Genomic DNA, 14,703 nt, shown 5'->3' on the forward strand with positions numbered 1-14,703 from the left:
AAGAAGACGTTATTGTTTTTTCTTTTAAGTCTGTTCATGCTCGGCATCACTGAAAGTTTCTACCTAATGACTTCATTTCATTTTAATCAGTGCTTTTCCTGGGTTATCCCAGTCAAAGGCACCCACCCTATGCAGTTTTAACAGATGGAACTATTTACTGAGTTCATATTTACCACGGGTCCTAATTTAATGTGGCCTATATAATCAGGGGCTGTCAGTTATTTGAAGGAGTCAGACAGAAATGCTCCAGGGATTTCATGTTCTTTCAACAACCGCATCCATGAGGGATATTAATCTTTACGTTGCACAAGTGGTTTGACATAATTCAATGAATTCAGTAAACCCGTTTCCATGTGGACGGCCCCTCAGAAGAAGCTTGTGGAAATCACAAAGCAACTAAATAGACAGGTCAATATAATAATAATAGTGACTTAAGCTCCCTCTGTTTGAATGTATATAATTAATACTCTGGTTGAGTGGGTAGACATTTTGAAATGGACCATGTGGAAGACAATGCAAGACAAATTCACCTGAAACTGAAGGTGAAGGTTTCCTAATGACTGGTGTGTGGCTCACAAGCACATCTATACATGTTTGTAAAATGTGGAATTATCAGAGTCTATATGTTTTAAGCTGAAGATAATAATAATAATACATTTTTTTTTACAAAATTTAATAAATGATACAGTTCAGCCTAAAACTTTCACAAGCACATGTATTTCATGCCCTTGTCTGTCTTTCCTTAGCTGGAACCAATGGCAGTTCACAACAACAGCAACAGCAGCAACAACAACAACAACAGCAGCAACAACAGCAGCAGCAGCAGCAGCAGCCAGACCTGCGTATCAGGAGGCAGCACTCCTCAGACAGTGTCAGCAGCATCGCCAGTGCAACCAGTCATTCAAGTGTAGGCTCCAACATGGACACTGACGCAAAGAACAAGAAGAAGAACAAGAAGAACTGGGTAAGATGTCAGAATATTTCAAAAAAGCAGCTGGGGCTCATGCTGGTTTGTTGTTTAAGTATTTGTCTGTGTTTATTCCATGTGCATTAGTGTCACATGTTTGGGTTTCTGCCCTTTCAGGCATCTTTTACTGGAGAAAAGGTGAATACATTTGTGTCAGTAGACACTGTCCTTCTACCAGATGCTGACTGATATGATTATTTGTAGTAAAAAAAGACATTTGGTTTTGAATGGTCATCGAAACTACACTACAAATGATCAAATCAGTTATTACTGAATAGTGTGTTTTTTGCTAGTGACTATAAACAGTACATCTTACAAACGTTCATCTGTAACTTGTAAAGACATGTATTTTGCCTTTTTTGTTGTTGTTAAAAGGCATTCTTGTGCACCGGAGGACAAGTCAGAGATGATGACGTATGCAGCTGCTTTTTTCTTCTGTCATCCTGTAGACTGATGTGTTTGCTGCTTGTAGTTCTCCTGTCTCATCCTGATGTTGAATGTTTGGCAAAAGCCGTGTGGTGCTTCCTGCTAGCTGTTAAAGAGTTTCCTGCTTTAGGTCACAGTCATAATAAAAGAGTGTGTGGGTATGGATGTGCTTCCAGCTGTCAGTATTTGTGTAGGTGAGACCGCACAGGAGGATCCTTGATGCAGGTGCTGCTCACACAGCGTGTGATATGGAGTAGAGTGTATATGGGCTTAGTTTATAATGGCTCTTGAAAGACCCTTCCTTTCATGGTGGTTGTGAGGTAGAATTAGTTTGCAGCTGCCTGGAATTCAAATAAAATGAGCTCTAAGTTTTCTAGTGGCCTTGAGTTTAATCTGTGTGTCCCCATAACACATTAACACACCCAAACTCATGTGAACATGTGCTGTTTTGTTCCCCTGTCTTCCTCTGCTTCGCTTCATGTGGCAGGTCTATGAGGTAAGACTGGTATGCTGCGTGAAATGAAAGAAACAACTCTGCCTAACCCCTGCACCTCTTCTTGGTTACTAACCTCTGTCAGTTTCTTCCTTTCCTTTTGTCCTTCGCTGCCACCTTAGTGCCTTTTCCTCCCCTCTTCAACAACTGCTTCTCCCCAAAAACCTGCTCTTATGTCTCTTGAGCCAGATCCAAAAGGGAAAATCCACCTGAAAATACTTTAGGAATGAGAGAAAAAAGGGCTGGGGGATTAAGTGAGTCTCTGTCCACCCTCTGTGGTGGACGTTTGTATAAGTTACCAAACACAGGCAACAATGGCTTTGCTGCATGTCCATCACAATCAAGAGGGACAAAAAGCTTCTTTCTGAAGTTGCCACAATTCTAAAGATAAAAGAAATGAAAAGAGTGTTAAGTATTCTTAAAGTATGGTGGATTTTCATTTAATCGGTTCTCTGGAGATCAAACAGTGACTAGTTTTACCAACATTTGTGCCTGCAGTCTGACTACGGCATTGCAAAAGATTCTTTCTGTATTACAAAGTGAAGATAAAAACATGTTAATATTGGGTTTTTCACAGTGCTCAACCATCACCTGATTCACCTGAATCATGTAGTACATTCAGAAATGTGCAATATCCACTTCTTATCACACTTCTTTTCATGACTGGGTTTTCACAATTTTTGAAGGACCCAGACATTCTTGTCAACCAATGGATTTAAACTAGCAACTCTTCATGTCTGCTTCTCTAAGATGAAGGCAGATGATATATTGTTGTGTTTTGAATTGGAGCTCATAATAAAACAGGCTACACATACTTCCATTTCTCCTTTTTACCCACTTACACATTCTCAAAGCTGTTTTCCTCCACTTCCCGGGCACAATCCCCCCCCGGCCTTGTGGTTCCTCCCCCTGCTGACCGTCTCTCTCTTTGTGTTTTTCCTGTTTTGTACCTGCAGCTGCGGAGCTCCTTCAAACAAGCGTTCGGTAAGAAGAAATCTCCAAAGTCAGCTTCTTCTCATTCCGACATCGAGGAGATGACTGACTCTTCTCTGCCGTCCTCCCCCAAGCTGCCCCATAATGGCACCACAGCCACCAGCCATATGCTCAGGAACACACACTCCAACACACTGTAAGAGCACATCATCATCCCCATCACCTGAATGTCACTGTATTTCTATAAACATACGTTAAAATCTGAAAACTAAGAAATGCCATACATTAATTCATGTTATTAAACTGTGGTGTCTTATATTGTGCGTGTGTGTGCTGCAGATTATCAGACTGTCTGGACGGGGAGGCAGAGACAGTGATGCAGCTGCGTAGTGAGCTCAGGGAGAAGGAGATGAAGCTGACTGATATCCGCCTGGAAGCACTCAGCTCTGCCCATCAGCTGGATCAGCTCCGGGAGGCCATGAACCGCATGCAGGTCTGTAGATCTACAGACACGTTAAAAAATATAATATGTAATCTTTTGCATTAAAATATCTAGAAATGACAAGATTAATGTTGTATATTTTGAGTAAGGTAGCCAACATGTTTTCAACATTCTTTAAATCCTTAAAAATCCATGTCTATATTCAAAGTAATGGATGGTTACTTTGGTATGGTGGTTGGTTTCATTTTGGATCGCTTTTAATCGTCACCTTTACCCGTCTCTGCAAATCTTCTGAAGCAGATCTCCCATGATACTGTTTGCCAGTGTGTTGTTTTCGTTTGACCGTGTGTATTCCTCACAAATACTGACTTATTGCTGTTTGCTGTCAAAGCTCTTGTCATGAAGTGCAAGCACAGCAGAACCAAGTGAGATAACGAGCCAGCAATTCCCATGATTCCATGCTGCTTCGGTGTTTTGTTATTGGTTTGACTGAGAGAGCAGAGCAGAAATGACATATTGTACGTTTCACTCACTCACTCACTCAAGCATTATTTTTTTTCTCAAGTTTTCCTCTGTTTATGTCTGTAGCTCGAGATCGAGAAACTGAAGACAGAGAATGACCGTCTGAAGCTGGAGAACCAGGGCAGCAGGACGGGCTCCCAGGTCTCCATCTCATCTTCACCTCCCCCTCACACAAACAGCCAGACCCCCGGGCCTGGCCTGTCTCAGCACAGCCTCAACCTCACCACTAGTGAGTCCACCAGCCTAGGTAAGACAGAGCCAGTGTTACATACTGTGTTTAGTGACCTTTACACATTAGATCCCTATATGTGTATAGAGATCACAATTTAAATAGCATACATTTCTGTGTAGATAGAAATTTACTTCAATAAACTCATTTTATCAATCAGTAAATTTACCTGTAGATTCAGATTGTCCTTTAAACTAATTATTATACATATATCCTGTATATAGTGATCTGGTACAACAGTGATCAACTGTACCGTATTGATTTGTATGTGTCAATCTGTTTGTATGTGATGATTTGCACTATTTTACCGATTACTGCTATAAAGGAAATTGTCCTTTACCCGTTAAAGCTCAAAGCTTTACCTTACTTACCCTATCACTTCCTTCCTGTCAGACATGCTGCTTGATGACACTGGTGGAGAGGGAGGGATGCGAAGGGAGGGGAGACATGTCAAGGTCGTCGTCAGCTTGGATGAGAACAGCAAATGGGGAGAGGTGAGGCCAGTTTTTAAAAGTACACCTGAAACTGTTGTTTGTTGCTTAAGGTTCTTACACCTATAGACCTGTTCTCTAAAAGCAGTAATGTGTTTCTGTCGCAGGAGGGCCGGCCTCGCCATTTTTTGATTGGTTGCATTGGCGTGAGCGGTAAAACCAAGTGGGATGTTCTGGATGGAGTGGTCCGACGTCTTTTCAAGGTAAACAATCAGAGAGTATTATTTTAATAATGAAGGTACTATGTAAAATGATGACATTTGCATCCTTTAAAAACCTGCTGAATTAAGAATCTTTGTGTTTGACAGGAATATATTACTCACGTGGACCCAGTGAGTCAGCTGGGCCTGAGCTCTGACAGTGTGGAGGGATACAACATTGGAGAAATCCACCGGTCCAGCAACCTCAGCGCTGCACAGACACCCGAGCTGCTGCCCTGTGGCTACCTGGTGGGAGACAGCAACACCATCAGCATCCAGCTTAAAGGTTACAGATTTCTCATACTCATTCAGTCAGTGCTGTCTATCGGTCTATCTTCTATCTATAACTGTAGAGTGAAAAACAGCAGACAAAAGTAAACTTTAACTGCACTTAAATAAGTAAATGAAAACCAAAAATCTAAAATATCATCATCTATCATATGACGTGTGTGTGTGTGTGTGTGTGTGTGTGTGGTTGTCCAGGTGTGACCAGTGAAAACGTGGACTCGCTGGTGTTTGACACTCTGATCCCGAAGCCGATGCTGCAGCGTTACGTCTCCCTGCTGAAGGAGCACAGGCGAGTCATCCTGTCAGGCCCCACTGGCACCGGAAAGACTTACCTGGCCAATCAGCTGTCTCGACACCTGCTGTTGCTGGAGGGCCGACCTTTGACTCCACACGCTGTTGTCACATTTAACGTGGATCACAAGTCCAGCAAAGTAAACACACACAAATGTGATATTCTGTGTAATTTGTACATTATGCTTTAGATTTGAACTTACATTAAAGATAAAATGTTAACAGATCTTCTCTTAAGAGGGTCACAAACCTAGTGGAGGCTATAGTTTAGAGATAATGTTCAAATTTGTCAGCCACACTGACATGGCTGACAATTTTAATACAGTTTTATGTATTAAAATTGTATGTAAAACTGGACTGATTTAAATTATGTTTTTTTAATTTCTCAATAATCCAGTGTCTAATGAAAGATGATGTTTTAGCTTTTAAAAAATGTTCACATCATAGGTAAATGTTCTAAAATTCTAAAATATGATTAGATATAGGTTAATACACAACACTTCCATCCACATGCTGATGTGTCCTTGGGCAAGACAGTTAACCTCACGTCAGCGTGTGACTGGGTATGAAAGATGAGTGATAGAAAGTGTGCTGCACATAGATGAGCTGGAGTGTAAAGCAGCTTTGAGTGGTCATTAAGACTAGAGAAGTGCTATGTAAATACAAACAATTTACCATTTAAACAAATGAATAAAAACAATGTTAAAATGAGGATCATTTAACAGTCAAGTTTTCTGACTCATCCAAAGGAGCTGCGTCAGTACCTGTCGGGTTTGGCTGAGCAGTGTAGTGGCATGCTGGGGGTGGAGAGCCCTCTTGTGGTCATTCTGGACAACTTGCATCATGTCAGCTCCCTGGGAGAGATTTTCAATGGCCTCTTCAACTGCAACTCCCAGCACAGGTCAGTCTCTCTCACACACACACACGCATATTTGTAATAAAATTGTATGTTCAATTCTTTCTCTATGAATGGACTGAACACTTTACTTGTTCCCAGGGTGTAATTCAAGGAACAGTCACAAAAACATATAAAAACAGGTTTAAGCACAGCTGACAGTTGTGGTGTAGAAATGTTTGTTTGGATTTGGCTGCAGTTCACTTCACTTCGTATGTTTTCAAATGAACTCCTTGTTGGAACAATTCTCAAACATGCTACTTTTAAGACATGTCCTATACCAGTGTGTGTTGACGTATTGGACTGATTTTACTAGATGAGACACAATACATAGTGTTTTTCTCTCTTTCAGTCCCTATATCATCGGCACCATGAGCCAAGCTACATCATCTGCCCCCAACCTGCAGCTTCACCACAACTTCAGGTAAAAACTGCTGCTGATCTTCTCCATCCACTCCTGACAGATGTTTTTTTTTTTTTTTTATTGAATGTATTTCTACAAATGTATCTGTGGGACATTACAGATGATATTTGGGTTTTGACACACCTGTGTTTTCCATGATCAGGTGGGTGCTGTGTGCCAACCACATGGAGCCAGTGAAAGGCTTCCTTGGTCGCTACCTGAGGAGGAAGTTGATCGAGACGGAGATCGGCAGTCGAACGCGCAACATAGAGCTGGTGAAGATCATCGACTGGATCCCCCGAGTTTGGCACCACCTGAACCGCTTCCTGGAGACACACAGCTCCTCTGATGTCACTATTGGTGAGAGGACATTCTGAATGAAATTAACTTTTATTGAACCATGCAAACCATTCTTACCTCTTTGCTCTGTGGTGTTCAGGACCTCGTCTTTTTCTGTCATGTCCCATGGATGTGGAGGGGTCCAGGGTTTGGTTCACTGACCTCTGGAATTACTCCATCATTCCTTACATGCTGGAGGCTGTACGAGAAGGACTGCAGGTAACAAACTCACGCACTGTTTTTCACATTAAAACAATCCAAGACTCGATTCAACATCCTGAGGGGATTTTTAAAGGATGCCCATTAATGAATCCATTATATTGAGTAGATGACTTGAAAGTAAGTCCTCCAGTATTATGGTACAGTAGAATGTGTTTATTTTTATTCTACATGTAATTAGCATTTTAATTTAATGGCGCAGCAGCTACTCACACAGTGAGGCCTCTGGCTGAGACTGAGACACATCCAGACAATCAAATGTGATGAGAGGAATTATCAGTATAGAAAAGAAGCCAAAGTCTAGTGATGATAAAAAGGAAATGCTACTATAAATCTTAACCCAGAAAACTTCACTTGGCATCTGGTACTTGTTATTTCTATTTTTCTAAACCTGATTAAAAAGGAACATGTCTATGTTTTATAATTGTCCTGCAGTCTTCTCAGTTTTGGCTGCTGTCTGTAAGATTTTTATTAAATGCTCTATTTTGTAGTGCATTTTTCCTAAACATGTATAAATGATCCGCTGTTCTTTTTGTTGTTCAGACCTGATATTAACTTTCACCACAGGTGAGGTCAGGTGACATCTGTGAACATCCAAAAACTGACATGGCGCTGGGCAAATTGTGAAGGCTTCCCTGCAGGATTTTGGTTGCAACCAGAATACTAAATCCATTTTTATATGCAGTGTGTTGACGTAGTGATCAAATGTGATCAAATCACCTGTGACTGGCAATGATACCAAGTCTGAACAGAGCCTTAAAGAGAGGGAAATCTCTGTGATTCTGCTCAACACTGAACCTCAGACATCAGACAAACTCCATTGTCCTCAAAATACTAAACCTTTTAAATGATGCTCTCTGTGTCTCTCTGAAGCTGTATGGTCGCAGGGCTGCGTGGGAAGATCCAGCTGCCTGGGTGATTGACACTTACCCATGGTCAGCCACGCCCGCTCCTGCTGATTGGCCACCACTGTTGCAGCTCCGCCCAGAGGATGTGGGATTTGATGGCTACTCTGCACCGAGAGAAGGAGTCAGGAAAGAGCCTACACAGAGCGACAGCGATGCAGACCCACTGGTGAGCAGAGATACAGATCATTTAACAAGTAAAATAGCCCAAAGTTCAATCAGGCTGACACTTGTTTCTCTGACAGATGAACATGCTGATGCGACTGAAGGAGGCAGCAACATCGTCAAGCCCTCAGAGCTATGACAGTGACTCCAACAGCAACAGTCATCAAGACGACATCCTGGACTCGTCGCTGGAGTCAACCTTGTGATGCCGTTAAAACACAACGCTGGGATCCATTTTCTGGAGAAGATAAATGTTCTGACTGAGAACTTCTTGATGAAAGCAAACGTTCATGCCACAAAATCCAGCCACCTTAATTTGGGTGCAGGAAACCCAAATACTTAACAGAATAAATATAAAATAGCATTTCACAAAAATAGGCAAACAAACATTTCTACTGCACTGCGCTGTTTTTTTATTTTATTTTCACCTCGGTGGCCCAGGGCTCCTCTCAAGAGCCTGACATCTTCAGACAGACAGAAAAAAAAGCACACAGCCCTTCACTGTAGGAGAGGCTTTATCATTACCCTCATCATTTTCACCATCAGCATTTTCAAACACCAGGAATCTATCCTTTGCTGATCATCACCTCCAGCTCAACAGACTGAGATACTCCTTGTCCTGCTCAGCTGCAGTTCCTCTACTGCCTGAAGATGGCGATACAGTCAGTTATCTCTGGAGCATCAGTGAGGCTTCTGGAGGGATGGACGATCAACATTCAAGCTTATTTCTAGTTCTTCTCCTCTACAGCACAAGTTGCTTGTGTGACTACTGAATAGATTGAGCCAAAGTGAATAATAAGTCCCACACAATGCTTACTCTCATTTGCATAAATTACTCAAAGTTTGAAACACAGTAATGGTTTAGTAAAGATGTGTCCACGAAATATAATTACGAGAGCACAAATAAAAAGGTTTTTACTAGATACATGCAAACCTAACTTTTTAATGAAAATTTAACACCCATAGTGAAAAGGAACCAGAAATGTGTCAATATACAAAAACCCACAATATTAACTTTGTCCCAAAGAACGATGCAAATTCTGTAGCAAAATGTTTGGGGAATGAAGACAAGCTTTGGTCAGTTTAATGTGAAATCTCCCCACAGTCCTGCAGAAGCATTTTCTTTTACAGTCCACATTATATGGCACATTCCATCCAGGTCCCCAGTGATGGTTACATCCCGCCTCATAGCAGAGAAACCATTGTTCTACCAAAAGTAGGAGTCTCTGGGATCAGTTTTATTTGTCAAAAAATTCAAGCTTACTGGAAGTAAAAGGCTTTTTCTTCTGCTGTACAGCATCTGTGCTCAATTTTAAAAAGCAATGCAAGAGCAGAAAAATGAATGTACAAAATCCCTAGAAAATACTTCGATCTCACAGAAACAAAGACTTTGCAGAGGAAGGACATTGACACTTTGGCTTGATTTGTCCTCGTAACATAAACAGTATTTGAGATCATGTATTTTTGTTTCATAACTTTCTGTGCAATTTTACAAACAATGCCTCCAACGCTTGTGTTTTTGCTTTAACCCTGTATGTATTGAGATCTCCATGCACATGTGGCCCAACAGGCTGTTGTAGCACAAATGTCTTTTGGTGCTGGACTGAATTCTAACAAAACAATGCCTTACTATTTTCTAACAGACTTTGTGCATTAACAGAGACTTTTTTTATGTCTAAATAGCTGTAGATTTAACAGGGCTCCAAGTCGACTCTCTCTTTGAGCACCTCGAGGAGCAGTGTTGACCTCTTATATCAAACACCAATGCTGTGGGATTGAGGATACATGAATGAGAAGCAGTAATCTGGGTTTCAAAGTTAATTGTATGCATGTGGGACCCAGTTGATGAGAAGCTGATGTAAATATTTGGTCCATGAGCAGGAATGGAAAAAAAAACCTAAAACATATAGATGTGTTTTGGTGCTTGAAATCAGAACTTTTGGAAAGCTGACGAGGGAAGTTTAAGATGTGCTGAATTTATACCTCATCCCTATCCTTAAACTATGCTTTCGTCAAGCTCATTGTTTGTTTTGATTATGTGATTTGTGATGAGCTGTCAAATTAAGTGAAAGTGAGTGTATATGCTGCTTTGTTTATAGTGATATAATTAATCAGAGGTTAAAGATATTAAAAAAAGGTACTTTTTTTTCAAAAAAGGTTGAATGATAAGTATAAGGGTTGACATCATTTCTATGGCTTCAAAAATAAAGGTATTGTACTATTTCCTTTATTTTATACCTTTCAATCTGCCTCGTGAGAAGGGCAGACAGGCGTTTAAAGTGGTTCAGTGCAGCTTCTATCACTTTCAGTGTTTTTGTCACCAATGCTATGCAACATACATTCTGATTTCAGAATGGAAGCCGAAAGCGCAATGTGCTCAATTTGTCCCCCGAGCAGAATTTCAGCACTGCCGAGTCGTTCAGCGTGGAACAAGATTTGTGAAGACTTTGTTTGGATTGTAAACGACTGAACCTGTTTGTGTTGTGAAAAGCCTGCTCTTTAGCGAGTGGTGCGGATGTTCTTGAAGCATTTGACCAGTCTGTCTATTACTCATAAACTCAATGAATGTTTAGCCTTCTTTGCTATGTACATTTTCTATGTGTAACATAACTGTAAATAGTTGGTTACAGTTTTGATGACTTTTTTCTAGACAATTTGTTACAGTACTTGAAAAAGAGTATTTTGTGTACAGTCTCTTTACATCAGAGCAGATTGATGCCGTTTGTCATCACTGGTCTGTCCAGGGCTCGGAGATTTAAATCTGATATCACTGTACTAGTCTTAAGTTATTGTGATTCAATAAAAATAATGATTATTTATGATTTCAATTTGTGAAACAGTTTTTACACAACACAGACACCTCACATGGAACAGTTTACAATTTTATTTGGTGTTTTGTACAAAAAAATGTGAAATAAACATATATATACATCACATAATACAACATACTTATTAAACAGATTCATATAAATTATTAAGGAAATAGCTACATTTTTTTTCCAATAAACAACTCTATCAAGGCAAAAGTAACTCAATATTCTTGGCATAAAATGTCCATACAAAATTGTACAAAATACTGTACAATTGAACAAAGCTGTGCAAAACAGCAAATTGTATCTCAGAAGCAGATCCGGTTGAAGTAACAAGCTTGAGTGAAACATATTTTGAACAATGACATTTGTGGGGTTTGTTTCTTACAAATCTGGTCACAGTCTCAGAAAAAACAAAACGAGGGTTATATCTCTATATTTTCTTCTTCTATAAAACAATAAATTAAGATACTGTTATTTCTCCGTCATCTGACTCTGAGAAGTCTGAGTGCTTACTGGACAGAGAAGGAGAGGAGATGCTGGATCCTGTCGACCTAACTCTTTCTCTTGCGAACACCTCTTCCTCCTCCTCTTCCTCCTCATCATCCTCAGCTGAGGATTTCTTGCCCACGTCGCTCAGGTCCGGGTGTGGGTTGGCTTTGGTGGGTAGTGTCTGTTCACGGCAGCCGCCGGATGAGAGCAGTTCTCGTTCCTTGGAGTTTCTCCACTTCATCCGCCGATTCTGGAACCAGATTTTCACCTACAACAAAAAACGTGAAACAAAGGTGAGTGAAAAGGTTTGCCTCTGTGCGTTGCGTCTGTGTGCGTAAATTGCGCACGGCATCTTGTGCACTATAAAACTGCAAAAAGTAGCTTTTTACCTGCGAGTCTTTTAGGCCAAGTTTGGAGGCCAGTTTCTTCCTGTCGGGTTTGCTGATATATTTCTGTTTCTGGAACATTTTCTCCAAGGCCTTGCGCTGGACGTCAGAGAACACCGCCCTCCTCAGCATTCCTCTCCGGGGTTTCCCTCTGGCGGCTAGGGGCCACGAAAAAGTCCCAGGGATGGGAACCACTGACGAAGATGCTGCAATGCAAAAAGACAAGACACGGGTAAACATGAATGCTATTTTTATTTATTTATTTATTTATTTATTCATTCATTTAATATGTATTTATTTATTTATTCATTCATTTAATATGTATTTATTTATTTACTTGTTTACGTATGTGTTTTGTTTGTTTATTTATTTTGTTTGCAGCCAGAGATATGTGATATGAAAATAGCATATCATTGCTTTTAAAAACCAAACTCCAAACAAAGCATCAGGGGGCTCTATATAAATACAAGACAACACTTTTCCACCTTTATTGGAAGTTTTCCCCCTTTTGCAACTGTGCAATACGTCTCCGTTTGAGTGAAATGGCACGAGGTGACTAATTAGCACATTGGCCGGACCCCAAATGCATTGGTATGGTAAAGAGGTAGCATATCCTTTAAGGAACCCCGCGAGGGCGGATAGAGGAGTTAATAAACCGTGAACGGTAATTGTGTAGTAATGAACTAACGCAGAAAAGACTCTGGACAGGCGGCGAAGGCTATATATTATCGCAACAAAAGGAGATTTACACTTTAAAACTAAACACAACTGCATACCAGAATACTGATGCCCGGCGGGGGGAGTGAAGAGTGGAGGGGGCTTTTCTCTCCTTCTTCTTCCTCTTGCCCTCAAATCATTTTCATTAAATGAACACGAAAAGCTATTGAGGCCGCTGGAGTTGTTTTGTTAGGGCATTCAGCTGAGCCCATGAAAAGACCCCATCTCCATTATGATTTTTCTGAATGAAAGCATGGACTAGCGACTTTATAGACTTTTCTAAGAGATTAGTCTTTATCTCTACTCGTTGATTGGTCCGGTTTGGAGAATGGAGGAGCGTTTAGGGCGCAGGGAGAAACCTGTGGGCTCTGCACCACTCAGGGTGAAAAACATCCACCAGCTGAGACGCTCTGGTTAAAAAGTCCCACCGCGCAGGACATGTGTCCTGTGTGCAGACAGCTGTCAGGACTTGTCCCTGACTGTAGCTGCCCTGCAGTGGCCGCAGCAGAATCACGAACAACGACGCACTATGTGGTCTTGTGAGAATATTGAAAACTCTCAATAGCGCCTAATGGGGAAATTAGTGCATGACTGGTTCACGCCTTTGGCCCGCCTGGTAAAAGTCACTCTCCGGGGTGTGTGGGTGGTTCGCCCGGTGGGAGCTGACCAAATTGGTCACGGTGCTGATGGCTTTGTTGCCCGCCATCGCGGCCCGTTGGCCCCCCGGGCGCTGTGGGAAAACGTGGGCCGGGAAAATGCCAATACGCCCCCCAATGGGAAGCAGGGGGACTATAACTCGCCACCCCGCCTCAAATTTAGAGCGTGACGATTTGGGATAATTGGTTAATTAGGGGGTGGGTAGGTGGGTCAGAGCCAGAGGTCCTCATAATAAGACAGTGATTTCTTCTTCTCTGACTGTTTTCCCATCTCTGCCTCTATTTCCAGTAAATCTATATGACAGGGTTTTTTTAACATATAATTGCAATTAGTTCAGAATACTAGAGGCCAACAACGCATGAATCTATAGCTTAAAGGCAAAGTGCAAAAAGTTGCGCCTACCTGGTAAATAAGGCGTCCTGAAGATGGGGTGAAAAGTTCCGTCAAAGCAGGGGAAAGGGAAGGTCTTGGAGTGCATGTTGTGGATTGAAGGTGGTAGAGAAGCTGCGGGAACAAAACAAATACATTTAAAATCCTTATTCAATATCAACATAAACTCAGTCATAAACAACTCAGTCGTCCGTGTACTCACCGGTCTTTGGTGAAGGTGCGAGGATGGCACTCACTCCAAACTTAAGGAAAGTTGGGTCCTTGCTGCTCGGCAGCGTCGTTTTCGGTGATAACGACTCACGCGTCATCGCGGCCACCGTACGCTCTGCTGGCGCGCAGCTGAAGGACAGGGTGGTGGTGGCAGTGGGCAGAGTGACACTCGCTGAGGGAACAGTCCGGCTTATGAAGGCGGTGGGGCGGCTTATGCGCAGCAGATCCTCAACTAAAAAGCTGGAGTGGGTCTGGAAGGCAGACGGCAGGGTCTGATGGAGCGGCAGAGCCGCGGCGGGTCGGTAGAGCCCCGGGTAGAGCGCAGGAGGCGCGATGGCGCTTGGGATCATCATGGTCCCGGTTTAAAACAGTGAGTGGAATGAGAAATACTCCTTGTGTCAGCTGGGAGAGAGAGACCTGTCGTGTGAATGGCTGCTAACTCCTCTGATTTCCTCACTATGGGGAAAGCAGTTTTATAGCAGCCTGCCCCCTCCCCCCCCGCACCTCCTCTCAGGACTGACAGCCTCACAATGAGGCTCAACAAAGTTCTCCACATGAGCCGCTTTCATGCGCTCTGCGCTGGCCCGCTGATTGGCCAGAGGACGCAATTTATGATTGCATTAGACTTCATAAGCAAGCAACACTCAATGTAGTGACCACAAAAGACGGTCAGTCATCAATTTTCTATGTTGCCCACTTTCCTTTCTATTTTGTTTGGCAGAGGCAAGCGGCTTAATTAAAGAACAATCTGCAGATTCAGTCATTATATGAGAGGTTTAACAAAGATACTTTATTCCTTTCCATTCAGCGTCCTTCTGTTAGGGTATAGTAAC

General features: G+C 42.0%; 2 protein-coding genes across 8 annotated transcripts in view; one reads left to right on the plus strand and one right to left on the minus strand.

Annotated features, from left to right (window-relative positions):
* The window catches only part of nav2a (neuron navigator 2a), a 91,697-nt gene extending 80,667 nt beyond the window's left edge, over window positions 1-11,030 (plus strand). For 4 of the 7 annotated variants that reach the window (XM_044031182.1, XM_044031181.1, XM_044031184.1 and 1 more), the window contains 14 exons: window positions 747-964; window positions 2,843-3,015; window positions 3,159-3,312; window positions 3,850-4,030; window positions 4,406-4,506; window positions 4,611-4,706; window positions 4,812-4,989; window positions 5,187-5,422; window positions 6,032-6,183; window positions 6,530-6,601; window positions 6,744-6,940; window positions 7,020-7,138; window positions 8,012-8,212; window positions 8,289-11,030. In XM_044031182.1, coding sequence (XP_043887117.1) covers window positions 747-964; window positions 2,843-3,015; window positions 3,159-3,312; window positions 3,850-4,030; window positions 4,406-4,506; window positions 4,611-4,706; window positions 4,812-4,989; window positions 5,187-5,422; window positions 6,032-6,183; window positions 6,530-6,601; window positions 6,744-6,940; window positions 7,020-7,138; window positions 8,012-8,212; window positions 8,289-8,414 — 2,204 coding nt within the window. In that variant the 3' untranslated portion in view covers window positions 8,415-11,030. Of the gene's footprint in view, window positions 1-746; window positions 965-1,084; window positions 1,106-1,342; window positions 1,382-1,880; window positions 1,890-2,842; window positions 3,016-3,158; window positions 3,313-3,849; window positions 4,031-4,405; window positions 4,507-4,610; window positions 4,707-4,811; window positions 4,990-5,186; window positions 5,423-6,031; window positions 6,184-6,529; window positions 6,602-6,743; window positions 6,941-7,019; window positions 7,139-8,011; window positions 8,213-8,288 lie in introns of all 7 variants that reach the window. The other 3 variants (XM_044031180.1, XM_044031177.1, XM_044031179.1) reach the window with 2 other exon arrangements.
* Window positions 11,031-11,094: 64 nt separating this feature from the next.
* Window positions 11,095-14,325, minus strand: LOC122772863 (homeobox protein DBX1-B-like). The gene is made up of 4 exons (XM_044031185.1): window positions 13,863-14,325; window positions 13,673-13,774; window positions 11,900-12,102; window positions 11,095-11,778 (listed from the first exon to the last, which is right to left on the minus strand). The coding sequence occupies exons 1-4, from the start codon at window positions 14,221-14,223 to the stop codon at window positions 11,482-11,484; spliced, it is 963 nt and encodes a 320-aa protein (XP_043887120.1). The 5' UTR covers window positions 14,224-14,325; the 3' UTR covers window positions 11,095-11,481.
* Window positions 14,326-14,703: the final 378 nt, after the last annotated feature.

Source organism: Solea senegalensis, linkage group LG7 (genome assembly GCF_019176455.1).
Source record: "Solea senegalensis isolate Sse05_10M linkage group LG7, IFAPA_SoseM_1, whole genome shotgun sequence".
Taxonomy (NCBI): Eukaryota; Metazoa; Chordata; class Actinopteri; order Pleuronectiformes; family Soleidae; genus Solea; species Solea senegalensis.

What these genes read in the sequence shown, in the direction of transcription:
- LOC122772863 (XM_044031185.1), bottom strand. Translation starts at nt 14,223, where the DNA reads ATGATGATCCCAAGCGCCATCGCGCCTCCTGCGCTCTACCCGGGGCTC. An exon ending in CAGGACGCCTTATTTACCAG is followed by an intron (nt 12,103 to 13,672) that starts GTAGGCGCAACT and finishes TTTGCATTGCAG; the next exon opens with CATCTTCGTCAGTGGTTCCC. An exon ending in TTGGCCTAAAAGACTCGCAG is followed by an intron (nt 11,779 to 11,899) that starts GTAAAAAGCTAC and finishes TTTTTGTTGTAG; the next exon opens with GTGAAAATCTGGTTCCAGAA.